Raw genomic sequence first — 24,704 nt, 5'->3', positions numbered from 1 at the left:
AAACCATGTCTCTCTAGTCCTTGGGAGTGAAGAGCTAGTGCCCCTTGAGAACTGAAAAGGAAAAATGTGCTGGCATAATATAAAACTGGTATGTATTTTATAATTGTGAATAAACTCTATGAAATGAATCTGTTCATATGTACAGCCTCTGAAACCATGCCAGGAAGCTTAAACAGAGATTTTCAGCAAAAAAAAAAACCTCTCAAAATCAATCACAAAATGGTTGAATGATCTCAGAATTTATGTTTTTCAATGGCCTTCCCTGACTCCAGACTTGGACCCAGTTGATTTGAAATCTATAAGCACACACAGAAGGATCTGAAGGTTCTTGAAAGATTATGTATGGAGGAATGGTCAAAGATCCTCCCCATTTTGTTCACCCATCTCATGGAACACTACAGGAGATGACTCGGGAGTGTTATCCTTGTGAAGAGATGGTGCACAGTAAGGCTGTCAAAAGTGCCATGAAATTGAGTTTGAATATTAGCTTTTGTAATTAGTTAGAGTTTGAATATATTCGAATATCATTTGCCTATAATTCACAAAAATAAGCTGCTTATTGTCGGGCGCAATATGCACGTGACGCTCCCTCTAAACTGGCCTGCGCGTTATTTTCCACAAGCGGGCAGTAGAATAGAGGACATCGCTGAACTTTAATACTAGGTTACTACATCTGGGGCCTCATTTATAAAACATGTTTTAGATCAACTGTGTGGCGCGTGTGTAGAAAATCACGTCAAAGTAGTGATTTATAAAATTTCAATATGACTCAATTTTACCGGGGAAACGGTCGTGGCTGTACGTCAGGTCATTTTACGCAAGTTCATTTTATAAATGAGCCCCCTGCTGTTTCTACAGCCTAATGCGCAAATGAATAAAGCACTTTCTCATGGATGTAATTTGCCACAAATCGGCATTTATTAATCATAGGGAAATTATTGTTTATAGGAAATCCCTGTTTATTTCTTAACACAAAAACTATTCAAACGGCTAATACCTGTCGCCTAAAACAACATAAAGTACTTACTCTGTTTAGTTTGTTTAACTTCTTTCATTATCCAATTTTATCAAAATCTTCAGAAAAGAAAGGAAACATAGCCTGCCATGGGAACATTATTTAGCCTAAATTGTTAGCTGACCAGACCTGTTGAACGAAGTGAAAAAAGAGACTGGCTCGCGAGGCTAGCTGACCAGTAACGTGCTGAAACGTGGAGCTGAAAGTATCACCGGAGGTTATTGGCAAGGAAAAACAGACGATCCACTTGCTCTGGGTCCAGGGCAGAATGTTTTTTGTTGACAGAGGAAGTAACGTTACCACAGGAAATGAACTTTGTGTGCATGAACATGATTCGCCGCATGAAATTAAAGCCTGCATGTTAATTACAATACGCGGGATCCAAAACTAATATTCGAATGCTCAAATTTAGGTTCGAACTTTAAAAAAAGAAAGAAAGATTTTCGAATAGTTTTCGAACTTCGAATATATTCTGACAGCCCTAGTGCACAGGGGTGTAAATGATTGTGATGCAAATCTTAATAATTGTGATGCATAAATATGGCATGGTGGTGCTGTGGGTAGCACTGTTGCCTCACGGCAAGAAAGTCCTAGGTTTGAATCTGGCCTGGGCCTTTCTGCATAGAGTTTCCTCTGGGCACTCCCACAGTCCGAAGACATGCAGGTAGGCTAGTTGGAGACTCTAAATTTCCTATTGGTATGAATGTGTGAATGGTGTCTGTTCCCTGCAATAGATTGGCTGCCTGTCCAGGGTTTATTCCTCCCCTCTTGTCCAATGCATGCTGGGATAGGTTCCAGCACCCACCACGACCCTGCCCTGGATAATGGATGGATAATGTTTTTGCCAACCCCTAACCTGGGAACCGATCTTCTTTCTTATTTCCTATAGAGCTCTTTACACAGCATTATGAATTAACTTGCAAAAAGAACTCCACTGCACTGACCTTCAACATCACAGACCAGAACCTGGGAGACCACTCCTGTGTTGTTTTCTTTCTTTCCAAGCCACTTGTAGAGGAAGAGGGCTGTGTGAGTGGACCCAGCATCAAACACAATCCCATACTAATAAAGACAGAGGGAAGGGATGGGAAAAAAGTGTTGTAGCAACATTATGTTGTAAAACATCATTTAGTTGTAAAACATTATGTAGCAATTGGATTTCATGCATTTTTTTGGAAAAACTGATGCTTATGATTGCAGCTTGACTTGAGTTTTGTAATGTCACCAGCCATGCCCAACTTGAAAGCTGATTGTGATAAATAATTTTTTTTTTAAACTGGAAGTGATGCAAAATATGGGAATCCCTATAATGAGCTAGCTACAGCACAGTGTATAACTAGTAAAATTAATCCCACAGCAAAGATGCACTATTTCAAATATCAAACATTAAAGAGCATGGTCAAACCATTTGAGCATGCTTCTATCCAAGTGACTGAGAACAGGTGAGGAGTAGAATTAACAGGAATAAGCACAAGATTGAGATGTGTTTTGAAAACCTGTGAGTCAGACAAATGTATTGGTGAGTGATCCTTAGGTGTGGACACTATATTAGCTGGCTAATATCATCAGTACAGGTAAATAAACTTTACAAACTAAGTTTTTATTTCACTGCATTTAGTAATTGAACTGGGTAGGTAGCTTACATGTTGTTGATAATCATCATCATCATCATCACAGGTTGCCTGACAACAAGTTGGGCCAGTTGTGTACTGATAGCTAGATGTCTAGCTACACATCACAAAACTGATGTTCGTTTAACTTCTTCAGGATCTGGTAACTCAAATTTTCAGCAATGTCAGCATAGTCCTAAAAAGTAGTGCTGCCAAATTAGACTGTGCTGTCATGTACAAGAGCCCATATTAATGTACCTGTCCAGGGACTACAGCTGAAAATTAGCCAGGTCGGCTAAACTGGCACATTTACTGAATTGTTAAGCAATGTCACCGTCCCCATGCTGTAACAATTATGTTTATAATTGAGAAAGAGTGCTAAGAAATAGGAATATGGAGATACAACATGAATTCCAAAATGTATTCAACAATCCAAGAAGAGGTGGGTCTTCAATCTGCATCAGAAGATGAACACTGTATTTCTCATTTTTACAGTTATATTCACAATTTCACTAAACTGCCATATGATTTCTATAGCTGGCTTTTTGAAGTGCGCGTGGCTTAAAAAGTTGGCATTTACTGCCCTTGTAGCCATGTAGCCAGGAAGATCTTTTTTTATTTTTTACATTTTTTAATTTCCTCTCCATGATCATGCCCTTTAACAGCAACAAAAACAAAATTTTTAAATGAAAACTGATTAGAAATTTCATATCTATTTCTATACATAAAATGTACACATTATTGAACTCAAATTAATTTTACTGTCTCTAATTCTGTTTAAAATGGCTTGTTTTATCTGCTTGAATGCTGCAGTAATTGCTGCAGTAGCCTATGATTTAATGAATTTATTTTTTTCTAATTCTGAATGGGAGTGTAAAGGGTAGTTAAATGTGCTTATGTATACATATCCAGCTCGGAAGGTATTTTTAAAGCATTGCCGATCCAGATTTTGTAATCATTACCTCATTGTTTTTAATCTGAATCAGAATCATCCAATCTTGTCTTTTGAAAAATGAGACGAATATCATTTTAGTTGAAAGTATCCTGGTTTGCAAAATGAAAGGTTTTCGATTTTGAACCCAATTTGAAAATGAAAGTTAATCTAAATGCTGAAATACAATCAGAAAACATTTGAAAGTTTTGGATGCTGATCTAGACTCCAGACTATACACTGTAAAAAATGCAACTTGAAAAATAGTTGCCTAAACTTGAAGGAGTAAGTAGGATGCAGAACTCAATGACATGAAACTTTGTCTAACTTAAAAATTTGTTGTTACACTCCCCTTTTAAAGTATTATTGGCAAAACATGAAATGTCAGGTAAAAAAAATGAAACGTATTAGTAAGTCAGTATATTGTTTTTCAAGATATTATCTATCATTGTTATTATCTAAGTTTATGTAGCTTCATATTTTTTTACAGTGCAGTGTTCCAATATTTCTATGATCAATTTCTCTGTTTGTTCTGGTCTAATATAAAGTATAAGGTGGATAAAAAACAGTGTGTATATAGTGACCTGAAAGCTGGGTGGCAGCTCCACAGTGTCATTCTGGACCAGCATAAGGATAAGAGCAATGAGACTTGTGCATCCAACTGCAGCCACCAGTGTTCCCACCAGCCGTTGTTTTAGTGTCAATTTCCCCATCACACTCAGCAGCACACAGACCTGTGAGAATACACAAATATATCCATCAGCTTAAACATATCTTTCTAGGAATGCTTCCGGAGCCGTTTACCTATTGCCTATATTTACTACTACTGACATTTCCTTTCAATATCAACTTATTAATCTTCCAGTGACAGCAACAGTATATTCAAATATCCATAAAACATAAACTGAATTTTATCTGTGTGTGTAAAAATTTTCACTTATCTCTCTTCACCAAGAAAAAAACATATAATAACTGCTCTGTTCAGCAGATCATTAAAGGACTGAAGACACAAACATACACAGCATAAACATTTTATTTCAGGGAAAGAACTGCAACATTGTTGTAGCATCTGTTCTAAACAGTGGTGGACAAAGTACACAACTTCATTATTTGAGTCAAAGTACAGATACCCCTGGTCAAATATTACTCCACTACAAGTGAAAGTTGTTCAGTCAAATTTTTACTTGAGTTAAAGTACTGGAGTACTTGCTTTTAAAAATACTTAAGTATTCAAAAGTACTGCCAACGCACTGTTGTATTGTTTCTACGATGCATTTACAGAAGCTCATTTACAGATGCATTTTTACTGTTATTAGATAGCAACACATGATAGACAGGGGTTAAATTGGGATTTGGGAGGTGGGTGGACCCTGAGATACGGTGGGAGGTGGGTGAAAAAAGGTACAAACCAATGAATGTCTCAGCTCAAAATAGTTGTATCTTTAATGTGTTGTGCACATAACTGTAATTAAGGAAAACAATGTTTTAAAAAGAATGTATACTATTGATGCAAGCTTTTACATAATATATTTCAAGTTTATTGAGTGTCATTAATGCTGAGAATTTTTTTTACCCACGAAAATAATCGGTCATCCTCCTCTTGTCCTCACTTTTTCCTCCTTTATCCATCTTTCTTAAACTGGTGAGGCGCAAAACTTTCCTTTAAACTAATCATTGATCTGAAACTGTTTTCATTCATTTTCAGTGATTAACAAGCATGCAAACATCTGACTAATCAAATGGAAAGGGACACAGCTTCTTCGCATTGTGTTAGGAAGATTAAATGATAAATGCGATTTAGAAAAATCCGTTTTAATCGCTAAGCAGTGGCGGAATCTTCCTATGACTTTCCTTGAGTATCAATACAATTAATCCACAAAATAGGCTACTCAATACTATCATATATAGCCAGCTCTTCTCAAATAGGCAGTTTTAGCGCGTAGCCTAGGCCGTATAGTCTACATTTATGTTCATTTGCAGTACAACATTTTTAATCAACATTATTTGCGGATACACTTCTTTCTCCGCACTCGAATTCATGGCAAATATCTGCAATGCATAGGCTAGATTGTAAACACAATTGAAGTGCAGGTTTTGTTTTGCTGGTTATTCTGAGAGCTAACATAGTAAATAACAGACTGGTGTATCTTATTTGTTAAGTGTAGACTACTTGGTGATTAAAACGGATTTTTAACGGATAAATTTAATTTATGATTTAATCCCCCTAACACGGTATGAAGATGCTGTGTGTTAGGCTACTTGTCATTTGATTAATCCGATCGTTGGCACGCTTGATTGTAAAGGACAATTACTAATGAAAACCGGTTGAGATCAATGATTAGTTAAAGTAAAGTTTTGCCCCCCACCAATTTTCTAATTTTCTCTTTGTGGGAAATATTCAATCCTAGCTTAGCTGCTGACCTGCAATCTGCTGATTGTGCTTAAAGTTACAATCTCAAAGATTTCTGTTTCGTTCTCTTTGACGGTACCAATGGCAAAAAGCAGTAATTGCAGGTGTGGTTTTGGACCTCACTTCCCAGAGATCCAACCGGATCCAACCAGTGTTGCCTGTGTGACGTCAGTCAGTTGGCATCTGGGCCATGCCAACTATAACACTTACTATTTACTGAATAAAAAATGGTTGTTATAAAAGTAACGTTATGTACACACTCATTCATTGTCTAACATTAGGCTAACTTATGCTGCCTTTACACTGCCGAGCTGGGTTAAAATGCTGTAGCAGACCTGAGGTACAATTAGTGATGATCAATTTCCACAGACGTTCTTTATCCACCTTTTGCCCGGTGCGAACATCTTTACACTGCACAGAAGAATTTGCGGGATTCGCTGTGGCTCGTACAATTATGTATCTCGTGCATACTAAACAGTCTTTCTCGTGAATGATTGTTGTGATATATTTTTGGAACAACTGCCTTGCAAAATGTTACCGCTGGTGTTTCTGTTTTTGCTAGCAAACTTTGAGAATAAAGCAGAGCTGGGTGTTAAATTAGCAATCAGAACACAAAGAATAAAACAAAAACAAAGGAGATTTCATCAAAAAAGGGCAAGGCTGAAGGACCATATGAGGAAGCGTAATAAAATAATAACGCTAATCCATACTGCTGTATTCTTTTTAGTTTTCTCCGGTTTGACATCTTTACACTGAAATCAGACCTAGCTCTGCTCCACCTATACCCCTGGTTAATGCTCTGTGTAAAGACGGCTTTATTCCGATCATTATAATATACTGATGAACTTGATGGCAATGTAAATAACGGTAACGTTAAGGCCAATTCAGATCAATGATTCGCAACGAGACAAACGGTCTTAGAATGTTGCAGAGAAAATTGCAGCGGTGTAAACTGGTTAGTTGCAGAGCATCTGAAGCCGTTGCCTGGGGTACTCAAAAGACCACCTTGTCAAATCGCCAAGTGCAGTTAGAACGTTTACAATCAGACGTCTTGGAATTTAGCAAGTTGCATCCAGTCTCGTGGCGAATCATCGATCTGAACTGATCTTTAGTTAGCTACATTGCAACGTTGCAACAATGTAGCATTGCATTCGAGAGACGTTTTGCGAGGTCGGTACCAGTCAGTAGCATTAGCTAGCGTTTTTTCTAATTGTTAGCTGACATTAAATTGTGTTAATTACATTAGCTAGCTAGCTAACGCAACGTTACCTGATATGAGAGATGGATACTGTGCGCAACGTTGTCTAAACTAATGTTGCCTTCCTTGACATGGTCCGGTAGCTAGCGTTAGCTGTGCAAATAGCTAGGCTATGTAATTTAGTAATGTTACATTGTAATCAAATGTAATACGAAATCTACATCAACAAATAATATGACTTCATGTTTCCCAAAAACCTTTTAGGGTTCCATAACCCCACCCACCCCCATTTTCTCTGTTATTGTAAGGCTAGCAGACACCGGAAAAAACAGTACACCGCTCACACACAAGTGAGTTGAAGAGCGAGCCTGTTGCGTTAGCTCCGCCTATCCTCTCTGGTGGACCAACCGCTCATGGGTGATGGAAAACGCGTCACTAACTATGCGCCGCTTATGATTTTTTCCCGGGAATGTCGCCACAGACACCCAGTTCTTTAATCATAAATAATAATAATAATAATAATAATAATATTAACTAATATAATAATAGGCTCAATCACCATTGTGTTACCTAATTCGGCGATAGATAGTGACTTAACAGACATTTATTTTAATGAAAATCTTCGAGATTATTACTTTAACAGACATTTATTTTAATGAAAATCTTCGAGATTATTACTTTAAGCAATCAAAGTTGCCGTAAATAATATCCGGCGTTCGTGGGGGCTGTTTATTCATCTCTCTTTAAAATGTTGCATAGATGAAATTATATGTTAATGAAATTACCTACCGCGTCCGCTTCCAATCAATCAAGACAATCAACAATATTTTTCTTTCTGTGCTGTCTATATAAATAAACGACTGTTCCTCCTGAGTTTTTTTTTCTTCGGACTTTTGATTGGTTGAGCGAGTAACTGGCTAGAGGGAACACGTGGACTGGAGCCTAAATGGACTGGATTGTAATAGTTATTTGTAAAACTGCCGGTCAAAATTATTTATTTATTTATCAAAGGTGGGTGGACGCCGTCCACCCGCGTCCACCCCCAAATTAACCCCTGATGATAGATAGCATTGCCTGAAATGTGAAACAGTTGGATGACCCTTCGCTCAAATTCCATAAAATTTGACCAATCCTAGCATAAAAACTACAACCACTACAAGCTCAGACAACTTCATAATTAGCAAACGGGCTACCGTTAGCTAACGTTTACATACCTCAACATGCTTTTTCAGGCTGGATGGCGAGTTTTTGAATGCAGAGATTTAGTTCGTGCACGGTAAGCAGAGCAAACATTTAAAACAGTATGAATCTTTTTGAATTTCACAAATCTCAAACATGGACTTGAGATATGGCCATGGGTGCTCTGGTGGCGAAGAATCATCCTTATTTTCTGCCGCCACCAAGTTCAAATTGAACTGTTCAACCACTGGTGCAACAAGCAAGCACTTTGAACTTGACCGACAGCGTATTAGGAGTAGGCTACTGTGATTGGTTTTTCTCCTGTGAGGAACACAGCGTGCATGTGGCCAATCGTATTTTAGAAAATAAAAAAAAATTCAACTGTTGACTTCAAAGCTATGCTTCAAAGTAACGAGTAACGACAACCTTCATAGAAATGTAGTGGAGTCAAAAGTACAATATTTATCTTTCAAATATAGTGGAGTAAAGTTTCCAAAAAAATAAATACTCAAGTAAAGTACAGATACTTGAAAATGTACTTAAGTACTGTACTCAAGTAAATGTACTTTGTTACTGTCCACCCCTGGTTCTAAAGAATAACATTTTAGCTCACCTGCTAGAAGAGGAGAAAATCAAATCAAATTACTTGTTTTGGCACGAAGTTTGAAATCCAGCTTAGTTGTCTCACACTAAAATGTGTGTGGTCTGGAGGTATTTTGGGATCACAACATTGAGGGAAATATTTGCAATTTTATGTTACTGAGCAAGTGTTGGTTTGTTGATGAAGACCTATTTATGTATGTCCATTCAATATCAAAGTGTTTACAAGAGTCATGCCATCCAGCACTGTACCACCCTGGACACATATGACGAGCTTCTGAAGCCAAACATGGCTGTGCTATGTCACATACTGATGAATTGTTGTCATTAATGATCCCTGGGAATTTAAAAAAAATAGTAGGGGTGATCTTCCTGTTGACTAAATCAAATTTCCATGAAAGTGGCTCTCTACATCGGGCTACCTAATTATCCCCTACATTTGTTAGACCACACTTGGAGTATTAACAAAATAAATGGAAAATTACTATGTCAGATACCACCTAGACTGTAGGCAATCAGAGCACTAGTTACAATTTAGTCGGGAATTTGGAGAGCATTGTTGAGCTGAATGACCTTTTCTCGTCATTATGTTATGTTATGTTAATTAGCATCTATTTTCTGCCTTCTCCTGGTTTAGCAACTAATGTCATAATCTTATCAGCTGAAAGCATGTATATTGAGTGTATGTAATCATGTGTGTTTTGTAGTTACAGTTGAATCGAGCAGTAGCATACATGTTATTTTTTTATTTAACCATTATTTACCCAGGGTAGGTTCACTGAGCATGGATGCTCTTTTGCAGGAACGCCCTACTTCACACTCATACACATTCACACCTGGGAGCTGCCCAGTATAACCACAATCCTCTATTGTTGGCCGCTGAGCAGCTCCACTGGAGAGAGAGAACATTTTTTTAGCCAATTAAATCAGGGGATGATTAGGTGGCAAGTTTTTGCAAGAGCCAGATCTGGGAATTTAGCCAGGACACCGTGGAACCCCCTACTCTTTGCTAATAGTGTCATGGGATCTTTAATGTAATGAATGTAATGTCAATCTACTTTCCTAGTATTGCAGTGTTTCTGCTACACTCACGAAGCAGTGGCAGCCTACTGCTACACGATTCTGACCTCCACAACAAGTAAAGCGCTTAAAATGATTAGATTTCTCATCAATAAGCTGGCTGTCATTGGTACTGTGTGCAGCACTGCTCTGACAGGTACTTAGTGGCACATTAAATCATAGCACCTTATCGCAGGAACCAACTTCACACCATGTCCTGCTTTACACGGTTGTATTTTTGAAATAAGCACTTTGAGGCCCGGTGAAACTAGACAGAGTGAGGATGGTAGACAAGGAATGGCTAACTAATTTAGTTTGATGGAGTGCTTTATGCTGAACTGTTCTGAAGCATATAAAGTTGTACCAATAGATTTCGAAAGCAATGTTCGCTTTTCTGGGGGAAGTGTGGGCAAGAGATGGGAAGGGGGATCGAGTCGTTCCAGGTCACTTAACCAATCAACGCAGAGCATGTGAAAAATGCAACAACGCCTACCCAAAACGGCCTTTTCAGCTCAAAGAATAAAAAACTTGCTGGATTTAAATATTTTTTAATGTACTGGAATATTTTGTGGACCTTGTAGATTAATATAAAATTGCTGAAAAATAGTATGACATGAGACCTTTAATCGCTTTGTATTCATCTACCTAGATATATTAATCTGTTCCAAGACCCCCTCTGAACACATACAGCATATCTGTCTGGTGTTATAGGAACTCCTAAACAATCAGCTTTATGTAAAACCAGAGAAATGTGAGAAATCCCACGGCAGTGTTCTGATGGACTTTCTGAAGGTTCATGCGGTTTTAGACTGGCCTCTATGGTAAACTTAATACAAGGCTTTCTGGGCTAATCAAATTTTACCGAAGGCATATAAGAGGGCTTAGTTCTCCGACAGCTCCATTATCTGCTCTGACGAAAGGTTTCATTCCCCATTTCTTCCGGTCTCCTGAGGCCGCGGCAAGTTTACTTCTGCTCCTGTTCTAATCCAGCCATACCTGCCTCTGTCCTTTCTCATTGAGGTAGACACCTCTGGATGGACCCGGAGCTGTCTCAATGCACCTCTGGTGATTGAAAGCTTCACACCTGTGCCTTCTTTTCCCCCAGGCAGACAATGGCAGAGAGCAACTATGACATTGGGAACAAAGAACAGGCCATCAAGCTGGCTTTAGAACAATGGAGGCACTGGCTGGTGGGAGCAGAGCATCTGTTCACAGTTTATCAAACGAAAGAACCTCCTTTACATCCATGAGGCTAAATGACTGAACTCATATCAGGCTAGACAGGCATTGTTTTTTAATAGTTTCTCCATCTCATATTAGCCAGGTTCAAAAAACACCAAGCCAGACACCTTCTCCAGTCAATTTGATGTCTCTGACTGAGAGCGGGAGAATGAACCATAATCCCCTTGCTCTATTATTGTGGACCCTGCCTTGTGGGGTATCCTATTTTAAGTGATGGAGCCTCAACGCCCAGAGCCCAACCCAGGAGGGGGTCCACATAACTGTCTGTTTGTCCATCTCTCTGTAAGATCCAAGGTCCTCCAGTGGGTGCACTCCTGCAAACTTACTGGTCACCCAAGAGTCAAGCCCTCCCTGGAGTTCATGATGAGGAAATTTTTGTGGCCCTCCAATGAACCTTTTGTGGTCATTTGACAGTGCTTGTGTAACCTATGTAAAGAATAAGATCTGGAACCTGCAAGTTACAGTAGCCTACTTAAAAAGGAGTTAACAGTTTAAACGAGACTCATTTCTCACTTGAAGAAAATCAACCAACTTGCTGTGAAGAAGTCAGTAGCCTATGGCTTCCTCCCTTCGTGAGTTTTCCAAAACAAATGTATTGAACATTGTTATATGATTTGAAAATCAACATTGCATAAGGAAATGAAGTTATCAACACTTACTAATGGTCATGAATGGTGAAATTGACAATCATTATCTTGCGCCGGTTCCCATACAATCGGCAACGTTACCTAGCAGACTGAACTGCAACGCAGATTTCCATGCTTAATTTCAGTGCTATCTGTACTAACATTATACACTCACTCTGTCGATTGTTAGCTAAAATTGGTCAAAGTGCCAAAAGTTAAACTAAACTGGGTGTATTTTACCCAGAAGGATTCAAACAATAGGATGTGCCTTTGCAGAAAAAGGGACATTCTTTAATGCCATTGTTTGCTCATTCTTATTTTAAAGAAGGTAGACGACTGTTTCAGGTTCAAAGCGTGTTGAAATGATCAAAAATGGATTTCTGATATATAAATGAGTTTCCCACAAAGATTATAGAGTTTCAAAAGCAATAGTTAAAAAAGGCAATTATTACTTAGCAAATAAGCCTGTGTAAAGAATAATAAATGATTTGCCTTATTCGAGGTGGGAACCTGAGCCTCCCACTCGTCCGAAGGACCCCTAGGCAAACTCATTACCACTGAGCTACTTCTGAACTAGCCGTACAGGGCAGGAAATAAATATATGCAAGTATATTATATATATATATATAATATATGTCAATTTTGCATGTGTATCCTATGTTTTTATTGGCTGATGTAGCAAAGGTCGAATGGGAAAATGTATTCTTTGTGGGCCTGGAGCATTTGTGACGATGTAATCGGCAGGACTAAGCCCTAACTTGGCGGGATGGCATCCCTGCCATCCCAATATTTGAAACACGGTCACAAATAGTTTTTGAGACAGCCTGCTAGGCTGGTTTGAATGTTTGTGAGGTGGGAGAAAAGGAACAGGATTAACGTTTTTTATTTTGCTTAAACAGGTTCAGGAACATTATGTTGTGGATAGAACAAAAGAACAGAAACATTAAAATTCCAATTCTGCTCAGTGAATGGATAGAAAAAACTTCTGTTTTCAAGGCCTGGTTAGTTTTGTAAATGTTACATTAAATGTAAGTGTTTTGCTTCATTTAAGCCATTTTCCAAGTCTTTGTGATGTTCACATCTGAAGCCTTAAATATGACACCCCCTAACTGGTCAAGGACTGGCCTAGATTGCTTCATTCTGAAATGTAATAGAATATTATGAGATGTTAGAATAACAGCAGATATGAAAATCCAGCGGCGTGAATAACCAGTGGATGACGCAATACCCTCGGTAACGGACGTGCTCGCACTGGGCTGGGAAACGATACTCGCCCGTAGACTGTTGAATACACGGCATTCCTGGAATTTAAGGCCATGCTGTGTTGAAAGATGTTTAAGCATATCACTGATGTTTTCACCCTTACATAAAATTGTAATTTTACAAATGTTACAACTGGAGCTGTTGTCATCTTTTTTTGCAAAATGAAGCCATGCTTTCGACCGTTTCTTCCTCTCCACCATGATGGCTGCCGTCCAAAACAAACACCTGAGAGAGGCAGCGTGCTGCCTGCGTGCCTGCCGCCCCCAAGGCGTTACGTCATTGTTTTGCAATGCGAAGCTGTAGTAAAAACATGCTGGCATCGATAAGCAGAACCGATAAGCGGAACCGATAAGCTCTGAGGCATACAATTCCAATGAACAGGACAACTTGGAACCGGTTCTCAACCATCCCTATTAGTGTTACTGCTCAAAATATTTTGGCTGTATATGTTATTTCTGAAATTGAGTGTCTTTAAATAGATTAGTGGTATTTTATAATGTGGATATTTCTCACTGTAAAGTAACCATTTGTTGATGGCTCAGTCAATAGTTCAGTAGGATTTGTGTTTCAGGATGTACAGGATGTGGCATGTGCTGGATCATTGCCAAATGTGGAGGATGGTTGAATACAGTTAATCCCCATACAAGAAAATATACGAGTTAATGACACATTTAAGTACTGTATGTAGGATATGTAGTGTTTAGATTTTGGCCTTAGAGAGGGAAACAGTGAATTAAGCAGGAACTTTACCCCGGAACTAGGAACCTTTTGAGGAAGTGCGTTTCGACCGCAGGAACTAGGGTCTAAATTTAGTTCCGGGGGCTTTATCTTACCCCCAAAAAAGTTCCTGCTCGGGGGGTAGTACTTTCCAAAAGTACCAGAACCTTTGGGGTGGGGCGCAAGCGCTGAAAATTTCTGATTGGTCGACTACTTGCAGTGTTTTATTTCAACCGCCATGTTTAAAAATATGCAGCCGCAAACCGATTTATTTTCATAATAACTTCAAATCAAACTTGTATGTTATGCGGCGCAGTAGCCTAGTTTTGGTTATAGTCTGCCAACGTCTTGGAATTATAACGTGTGCTCTTCTGTTCTTTTCTTGCTTTAGTATTCGTTTTATAAAATGCTAAGCATTTGTGCTGGGACAGCATATTACGTACCAAAACATTCAAACGGATTAATTCGGTTGCTGAATATTTTCTTCCGGATTTTCTTTGTTAGCCCGTTGTAATTGACTCAAAACGTTTGATACAGTTATGTGAGGTATGCGGTAGTTCTGCGTAATTCACATTGGTGATACAGTAAAAGCAAACTGGAAATCACCTTCCGCACTTTTTGTCAGGGTAAAATAACAGGTTAATTCTAGTAATCGTCCCTTTAGCTTTTTCAGACTGCCGTAATTTTACTCTGCCATTCTTCAATTCCACAAAAAGACCAGGAAGACTATGGACTAATTTATGGTGCATGGTTCGCATCTGGAGGGCACACTTCGCTGCTCGGCTAGCAGTAACTTCGAAGGAAAGCAAACGGTGGCTGTACCACTGCTAATTTAAATTTTCACGGAAGAGTTTTCGTTCTATTCTTGTCATTTTGTCATTAGCCTATATGGAATTGACGATGAGAAAGTAATCAAATAGCAAATTGTTTACAACGTGTGCATGTTTTCTACTGTTGTTGCCAGTTATATTGGAAATGTGAATGCATTCTGTCGCCTCCGATGTCAAGACATGAAAGTGAATGTTTGCATAAAAACATAATGAATGTGTTTGAGAGGATATATAAAACAGTTACAATCTGATTATTGGCCTGTTATATCCTATTTGTTGCATAACAACGGTCCAAGTTCAACTTTCAACGACAGTTTTGCTTGACAACGGTAAAATATGCCCAAACGGCTACAGAAGAATATTTCAATCCCAGGTGATTAAATCGATAAAAATCAATAAATACAAAAGTAACCATATATAGTCATTGTTGGTAACCCGCTGTATATAAGTGGAATAAACCCCTCCGGGCTGTCCCGGTTATTAGAAAATAATGTAGGCTACTTCGGTGGTAGTATGGGGCTACAGAAGAAATCATAGGACAGATGGACCGACAACAACGTCGCTTTTTCATACGTCAGTGGGCTAATTTGCTTAATCTTCGCGGGACTTTAGACCGCGGTGGAAACGCAGACAACAATGGGCTGAAGGAACCTTTTAGTTCCTTGAAAAGTAGTTCCTGGGACTAAAAGTTCCAGGTACTTTTGGTGAAAACGCGGCTATACGCTATGGACCTTGTTGTGGCCTGTTCTCCCCGTCACCAGCATCAAAGCAAATGTAATTGGGGCAATTTAAATTCCACTGATACCCTAATCTAGGCAGACAATCTATGGGTCTCACCTCCCCAGAAGAGACAAACCAGATGACACAGGACACCATATCGGGGGTCAGAGACCCTGCATAGCTACATGCCTAACATTTCCCTTTTCCATGTCCTCTTTAGGTTTGAATGCCATCTTTAGGTAGGCCCGTCCTTGTCATAAATTATTCTGACCCCCCTTCCCTTCTCTCCTACACCTTAACTCGGCATCACCAAATCAGGGCTAACATCCCCAAACCATGCTGGGTAAGGTATTTAAGATAGCCACAGGAAAACGTTGTTGTGTTGGTTTCGGAGCCTGGAAGAAGAAGTGTTTTCCTCTTTATTTTTGTGGTGGTTTCTTGGTTGTGTGTTTTTAGCTGGTTTCCTTTCATCCCGTGGCACTTATACTGGAAGTGGGTGATACTTTGGCAAGGTCTGGCTTATCCGTCTCTCTCTCTCTTTTTTCTGGTATTAATGTTTTGTATAATGTCTTCTGTCGTGTAATTTAGAAGTAGTGTGCCTGCATTCAATAAAGAATGTATGTTTTCAATTTATTAATCTAATTGACTGCTTTGTATTTAATTCAATTATTTCATCTTACAACTTGGTATAGAGCTTGTTTTGACTTGTTGGTTGATTCTGTAGACTGACCTATCAATGAATTCGGCAATTTGATTGATAATTCTCATTTTAAATAATAATTATTCAATTAAATCACATAAAATATATTTTACATGTTGGTTAAAAGAGGTGTTTTATTGGGTGATGCGCCTGTATTTGGTATTCAGAGTGCCGGACATCAAACAAGGGTGTTAATGGTTAAAACTGCTGGGTTCAGAAAATTACACATATTTAAATTAATCCTCACCTTGCTGACATGTGTGATAATGTTTTTGCATTTTAAAAAAAATCTGATATCAATGTTTCATCTGAAACATTTCATAAGGGGCAAACTTACATGCTTTATAATGGACAAAAAGCATTTTATTCATTTTTGGAGAGATTTTGGATGTGTTTCTGGATCCCTAGATTGTAATTCCCACTTGAAAATGGTCCAAAAGTGAGTTTCTTGAGTCAAAACAATTGATTTGTAGTGAAATACATGATTATGTTGTGATTTACAGCAATGCATAATTTAGACATTTTGGATAGATTTGGAGACAGTGGGTACACTGCTTACTTTTTGCTCCATAGAACTTTAGTAGTTCTGAATATCCACCCTTAGATTTTACACACTTGTGGTCAAGGAGTTTTTCATCCAGAACATGTATAGTTTTATACATGGGATCTCTCAGTATTTCATTGCAAACTAAAAAAGAGCAAATTCACTCTTGATTTTTTGAATGTAAAATTGCATTTGTGGCACTTAATTTCTTCCTAAATTATGAATATAAACTAATCTAAGTTAGTATTATATATACAAATGTCCTGCTTCATTTATGCCATTTTTCAAGTCTCTGTGTTGCTCACATCTGGAGTTATAAAGCTTCAAATAAGGTACCCCCTAAATGGGCAAGTGTTGGGCAGATTTGGCTTCTGCGCAAAGGGGTTAATTGGTATTGTTCACTGGTTGAATTTTGATATCAGACTGAATGAACTTGTTTTCAGGTAATCAAGACTGCAGGTAACATTCTGTGTTGGCTGAGGTGAAACCTGAAGCATCTTGTGCATATACTACAACATATCACACAGTCAATCTCACAACTGCATTTTAAATTGCTAAATTAAACATTAACAGACATTTTCTGTTCTTGGAAAATCAAATGCCCGTTGATCGTATTCTTTCTACCGCTGGTTCTGTGCATATTCAATCAGCCTGACATCCTTGTAGTTTGTTGGGCTTCCTTTGAATTTGCAACTTCACAAGCCAGTTAAATGCCATGTGAAAGTGCACTGTCACAGCCCTGAACACATGTGCTTGGAAGTTATGGTAGTCTACAGCACCTTTAAAGAGAAAAATTTTAAATATACTTTAGCAGTATTTATCACCACTGTACACATTAGATAACTGAGGCAGTGATCATTTTTTGTGGTTTAATTTTTGGTTAATTAGCCTCCAACCTTCACACCTTACAAATACATCATGGAAATTGACTAACTGTGTCCAGCCTGCAAATAGAGTTTTGAAACACTAACCTGTGAAAATCTGCATTATTTTAAATCTTTCTATATAACCAAGTAAGCTACATACATTGCAGGAATTGTTTTCGGTAATTTCATTTACAACATACAGCTATCCTGTACAGTTTGTACTCATGATGCAGCGAACTACTTAACAAACTAGCTAACCTGGCACAGTGACTACCTTGATACATAGCTAAGCTAGCGCTCACGTATAAACGAACAAACAAAATGATCACAACAAACCGAGCAAAGTTCTTACAGAGGTACTCCACCTTATGGCAATAACTTAATAACAGTCATTTTCCATATATCATTTTGGCTGTTTGGTCCCTGCTAATCAGAAAGGTGTTGAGAAATATGTCCTATTATGAAAAGCACCTGCACTGCAAAAAGCTTTAATTAATATGGACATAATGGAATCCTAATTGAGAGAATGGTTTTTCATCCCAAACATTTGTAACACGTTCATCAATCCATCTAAAAATGAATAAGCTGTTGTGCAATGGTAATTTGACTAGTGAGTCAGTTTGAATTTATGCAACACACAAACAGTTTGAAGGAATAATGAATATCTAATCATTCATAATAAATAAATGATACTGTTTTTTCTGTTATTTTACCAATATTGTTTTGTAGCATTAGTTTAATTCAGCATTTCGATTACATTTCTGTTATGAAAACTGTAATATTGCTGAATGATCCTGTAGGTCCCCTTTTGGAGCATACTCAGACGTGTTCTAAGCTCTTTGTTCTTGTCTACTTGTCTTTGTCCCATGCCTTTTGGTGTTACGTGTCCTACTGGTTTCTGGTCTTTTGTTTTTGCGCAATTTTGGGATTAGGTTGGGACAGACAAACTGTAGTTTCGTATCTTTCATTCATTTCTTTTTTGACTAACTTAATGTCCGTGACTGTAGCTTTCATTGCTTTTAAAGGTAGCTGAAACCTAATCTTTAGTTTAGACATAGAAAAACTTGTAATTTAATCCTCAATCCGGTTGTGAGTACATTCAGATTAATGTTGATCCACTATGTTGTTCTGCCTATCAATGAATAGCAATTTAATTTATAACTGCTGTTGTATAATTCAGAAATAAAATAAATAGAAATAAATAAAATATATTTCACATGTTGGATAAGTGAGGAGTTTTAGCCCTTGGTACCACATATTTGGCATTCAGAGTGCCAAAAATTAAAGAAGGGTGTATTTAGCTGATTCGAGAACCATAGTTTTCACCAAATTATCACTTGACTGACAATCAATAAAACAACAAACTATTAAACTAATTAACTAATAAAATGTAATAAAAATAAAGACTATATAATTTCTGACCACCAAATTAATGAACACACTGCAGTTGAGACAAAGGCATCTTAATCTTGATCTTCTCCTACCTCTGTTAAATGCAAACTAGTTTTCAGATAGTAGTACACTGTAGTCAGTGTTCAAAATTCTATATACATAAACACACACACACACACACACAGACATATACACATTTCCAAAAGTATGTGGACACCTGTTCTAATGATTGATTTTAACAGGCACATAAAATCAAGCATACAGCCATGCAATCTCCACTGACAAACATTGGCAGCAGAATGGGTCATACTGAAAAGCTCAGTGACTTCCAACGTGGAAGTCTTAGGATGCCAGAATTCCAACAAGTTAGTTTGTCAAATTTCTGCCCTGCTAGTGCTGCCCCAGGCAACTATAAGTGCTGTTAATGTGAAGTGTCAACGTACAGGAACAACAACAGCTCAGCCGCAAAACGGTAGGCCACACAAGCTCACAGAACAGTACCGCCAAGTGCTGAAGTTAGTACTGTGTAAAAATCATCTGTCTTCGGTTGCAATACTCATTATAGAGTTCCAAACTACCACTGAAAACAACGTCAGAACAAGAACTGTCCCTCAAGAACTACATGAAATGGGTTTCCTAAGATCACCATGTGCAATAACAAGCATCGGCTGGAGTGAACACCACCATTGGACTCTGGAACAGTGGAAACGGGTTCTCTGGAGTGATTAATCACACTTCACTATCTGGCAGTCTGAGATGCATGCATAGTGCTAACTGTAATGTTTGGTAGAGGAAGAATAATGGTCTGGGACTGTTTTTCATGATTTGGGCTAAGTCCCTTAGTTTCTGTGAAGGGAAATCTTTATGCTACACCATACAATGACATTCTAGAGTAGAGTAGAGTAGAATAAAGCTTTAATGTCCCCGAGGGGACAGGAAAGGGCCTTTTGAGAAAGGTCCATTCCTGTTTAAGCATGAGAATGCTCCGTGCACAAAGCAAGGTCCATAAATAAATGGTTTTCTGAGTTTGGTGGAGAAGAACTTGACTAGGGGTAGAGTTCAGGGCACAGAGCCCTGAACTCTACCCCATCAAACACCTTTGGGGTGAATTGGAATGCTAACTGCAAGCCAGGACTTACGCCAAACATTAGTGCCCAACTTCACCAACGCTGTTGAGGTTGAATAGAAGCGAATCCCCTGCAGCCATTTTCATAATGTAGCTTGGACAGTGGAGTGGAGGTCATATTAATGTCCATGGTTTTGGAATGAGATGTTCAACAAGTATATATGGGTGTCTATTATATTTGAATATATTATATTTGGTATATAATAGGTATATAATATTTGAATTAATGGTTTTTAAGATCACATAAATACTAGTCATATGAACCTGAGTGGTTCTTTTGCTTTCTCGGTGTAGATGTGGCTGTAAATTAAGGGTTGATTTTCATCACTCCAATATACTGTATATTATTTGGGTTGCTGTATCTGTGTAGATGTTTAAAAAGTTATAATCATAATTATTATTTGCACTGTGTGTTGTTGAATCGTCCTTTTGCTCTTCTAGTAAATCAGCCCAAAATGCCAGCTTTATATGGGCATATTTTATATGATTTACAACAATTCTACATTGATTATCAATTACTCAGAATCACTAATGTCTTTTTGGTGGAAAGGTAGCATTTAATCACTTACTACTTTGAAAACAAGTGAAGATGATGTTATTCATGAAAGGGAACAAACAGTTTGATTTACAGTTAAGCCTTATGTAAAAGGAAAGTTGAACACAAGAATTAATCATTCCCATTCTTCATAGTCCAAATCTACATCTCATGATGTAGTTCCTTAACTGTCATGGTCAAATAACATAAAACAAGCAGTCTGTGAAACACATTTTTGAAAATGCTTGGGTAAATAATGGATCTCGTATTTAACAATGCAGACAATATACAAAACACTGTTTTGCAGAGTAAACAAATATTTATAAAACATGCTGAATATATTTTCATGAATTTGCATGATTAATCATGTATGACATGCTGACACTGTAACTGTTTTAATAGATATTATACTTTGGTAGCATGTGTAACAACTTGTAGATTTAAAAAATAATCATTTTAAAACTGATTTGTGCCTAGAAAAACAAATACCAATTTTCACATCTCATACCACAATTCATACCACAGCTTGAGGTTTGTCAATATTTAGTTACATTCAATACATTAGATTTTGAATATTAGTACTGTCTGTGAATCAAATCTTGTCCCTCGTCAATGTGATGCATAGAAAGATGGGAATTTATACTATGAAGCAGTTTTAATATCACTGAGCCTGTGACTTATTTTAATTTAAGAAAATTTAACAAATGTGCCACTGCCTAGAACCGTCTAGAAAAATATCCCAGCACCAGTCAAATTGAATAATAGATGCAAATTTGGAAGTGTATTAAAAAATGTAACCTATGAAAATGCTAAGTCAAAATTTTCAACATTTTTGTCTATGTCTAAACTTATCATGAACCTCCTATGCTTAATTCCATAAAATCTTTTTTCGCAGGATTTATAGCCAATTTATGTGAAAAAATAATTGGTTTCTGTCACACTCAGACACCATTTCTGATTTTTGGACGTGATTGGTTTTAAAAAAAATTTTATTCTGAGAACATTGAGTGTTTCTGCTTCTGTACTTCTTTTCAGGAAATGCCCACTTGCATAGACCATAATATCAGACCAATCTGGTATCAGGACAACTGATCTGATGCATAACCAGGCTTGTCTGAACAAGCTGTCTGATCACCGCTACAGAGTTAAAGGTAAGTTCCATTCTTCTATGAAATAAACCCATTTTCATCATATTTTGGAAATAGTAAAAAAAAACGTAGCACTGTGTCATAGCACTGCTGCAGATCTCAGTCAAAGGATCTCAGTCAAAGGTGACTTTTAAATCACACATCCTCCTCTACTCAGCTTTCAGTGAAGCAAGGGAGGTAAACTAGCTAAAGGACAAACCAGCTGCCCCTAATGAGACTAGTTTACCATCCCATTTAAGGCATAAAGCACTCTGTACCTGTTCCAAATGATCACAAATGAGTTTGATTTTGTTGACTGGAGTACTAATGGAACTACTAGTACAACATACAAGCAGGGAGTTACTCAACAGAAATACTGCCGTGTTAAACAGTAACCACAATCTTATCTTTGTTATGCATTAACTGTCTGCCTTCCTCACAACAAGCTGAAGGGCACTATCACACTCACCCTGCTGTGAACGTCCAAATCTTTCTACCTTCACTTCTGTTCAGACGCCCTTCACAAACAATATCCAGTCTTTTTACTATTTTATTTTTTGATATAAATTCTGACAGCCTTTAATGACTGATGATCAAGAGTGTCTGCTGAAGCCACACTTTCTTTCGCTCTGTGTTCCTTTTACATCCTGATACTGTTGGGCAGTCCCTCCAAATGCCCACACCCACACTGGCAGGCTGATGTGAAAATCACTTATATTATACTCTTACTTAGTTTACTCTTAGCTCACTCTCTCCCCCTCTAACTCCTTCTCCAGTTCAATTCAATTCAACATTCTTTATTGGTGTGGAACACATATATTGCCAAAGCATAACATACAAATAATATCATTAAAAGAAAATATGTTTTGATTGATAAACAGAAGCAAATATTAAGCCGCCAGCTTTTTGTCAGCAGTCAAGGAAGGTAATGAAGAAGCTTATTTCATAATATATATCCCCGTCACTGTGCATACTAGGAGACTTGGGTATACTTGACACATCACAAAAACAAATCACAACACCTCTACTGGTAGCCCTAACTATCACCAAGAAAACTATTTTACTAAATTGGAAAAACAGTAAACAACTCACCATCTCATAGTGGTTAAATCTTTTAACAGAACAGGTAACACTGGAACAAAACTCAGCCCTACAACAAAAAAACAATCTGACCAATTAAATGAAAAGTATTCAAAACTTCTCAGATCTCTTAAGTTGCGGGTGAGCTAGTGCCACAACAAACACAAACAAATAACATTCATGTACATTCACATACATACACAAACACAAATAGGATCATACACACACACACTTGCAAACACATATACACTCTTTAGAGGCAGACATACAAGTGGAAACATACTCACACAAACACACAACATTGGAACTCTGCCTCTATTTATTTACTTATTTACTCATTTATCCACTCATTTATTTCTTTATTTTCTACCGACCATCCTTTTGTTTCTACTATTACTGCTGCCACAAATACCATCAATGATTCAAATACTTCTATGCCCAAACTCACTCCACACAGCTGCTTCCCTACAACAATCATTCACCACACATATTCTCCATGCACATGTACAGTACATATCTCTATTTATATATTCTTCATGTTGTTAACCTGTATGCACCCTTACCTTCCTGTCTGTCTGTCATTGCTGTATCTTTGTTGTTGCAAATAAAAAAGTTTAAAATTTTTTTTTTTTTTAAATAATTAAAAAAAGAATATTTTTGTGTAAAGTGGGAGTATTTATCTCTGTTTCTACCATTCATGTCTTGCAGTGACCACATACTTATGTTCTTCTTTGGGCAATCATGACTTCTTATGTCAACATTTTTCAGTTGCTACGGTATGGTCACTTGGTCAGGATCAATTTTTGTTCTGAAAGTCTGACAGAGCAGGGAAGCTAGTATATGCAGTGAATTCCATGTTTGGGACTAAAACATATTTTTTCTTGATTTGGCTCTGTACTCCACAAGTTTAGTTTTGTAATCAAACAATTCATATGTGGTTAACGTGTATGATTCACAGCTTTTATTAATGGGTATTCTTATACATTTTGGCTTCGCCTTGAAGAAATTGCAGCACTTTTTATGAATAGTCCCTTCATTTCTATGATGTTTGGAACAAATGGTGTTCACTGGTGTTTCTGATGACTCAGATGTGTTCAGTGCAGGTATAAGACAGCTTTTAGTATCTAGTCTTGATTCTAGGCTTTTGTTTGCCCTTGGGGTCTGTTATTGGCATTTGTCAACATGAAGACCAGAGTTGCATGAATGAAAGTCAAGGAAACCATTATGAGACTGAGAAATGGGTTAAAATAATAAAATAAAATAAAATAAAATAAAATAAATAAATAAATAAATAAATAAATAAATAAAACAGCTAAACCATAGGCTTACCAAAATCAACTGTTTGGAACATCATTAAGAAGAAAGACAGCACTGGTCAGCTTAGTAATCACAAAGGGCCTGGAAAACCTCTACAGTTCATAACAAAATAATTTTCACCATAATGAAGATGAACCCCCAAAACCATCTGGCAGATCAGAATCACTCTTCAGGAGGTAGACCTGGATGTGTCAGTGACTACTGTCCACTGATGACTTTGCAAACAGAACTACAGAGGCTACATGCTGCAAGATGCATACCCCAAGTTAGCCACAAAAATGGGATGGCCAGGTTACAGTTTGCTTAGAAGTACCTAAAAGAGCCTGCAGAGTTCTGAAAAAAGGTCTCATGGACAGATGAGGCCACGATTCACTTATATTAGAGTGATGGCAAGAGTACAGTGTGGAGGCCAAAAGAATCTGCCCAAGATCCAAAGCACCTCCCCACCCCCCATCTTTGAAATAGGGGGGAGTTATGGTTTAAGCATGTAAGGTTGCCACAGATACTATTCCACTTGGCTTCATTGACAACATAATTGCTGATAGCAGCAGCAGAATGCATTTGGATGCAGCTTATCTGCTCAGGTTCAACCAAATGCCTCCAAACTCATTGTACAG

General features: G+C 37.7%; 1 protein-coding gene across 2 annotated transcripts in view; it reads right to left on the bottom strand.

Moving 5' to 3' along the window:
- The window catches only part of entpd8 (ectonucleoside triphosphate diphosphohydrolase 8), a 44,265-nt gene extending 21,903 nt beyond the window's left edge, over positions 1-22,362 (bottom strand). Inside the window, exons 1-4 of one of the 2 annotated variants that reach the window (XM_035435972.1) lie at positions 22,160-22,362; positions 10,999-11,128; positions 4,141-4,290; positions 1,960-2,077 (exon numbers count right to left, since the gene is read on the bottom strand). In XM_035435972.1, coding sequence (XP_035291863.1) covers positions 1,960-2,077; positions 4,141-4,269 — 247 coding nt within the window. In that variant the 5' untranslated portion in view covers positions 4,270-4,290; positions 10,999-11,128; positions 22,160-22,362. The remainder of the gene's footprint in view (positions 1-1,959; positions 2,078-4,140; positions 4,291-10,998; positions 11,129-22,159) is intronic. The other variant, XM_035435971.1, reaches the window with a different exon arrangement.
- Positions 22,363-24,704: the final 2,342 nt, after the last annotated feature.

The sequence above is a fragment of the Anguilla anguilla genome, chromosome 10 (genome assembly GCF_013347855.1).
Source record: "Anguilla anguilla isolate fAngAng1 chromosome 10, fAngAng1.pri, whole genome shotgun sequence".
NCBI classification, from domain to species: domain Eukaryota; kingdom Metazoa; phylum Chordata; class Actinopteri; order Anguilliformes; family Anguillidae; genus Anguilla; species Anguilla anguilla.
Note: the sequence above shows the minus strand (reverse complement) of the source record. Positions and strands in the feature narration are given on the sequence as shown.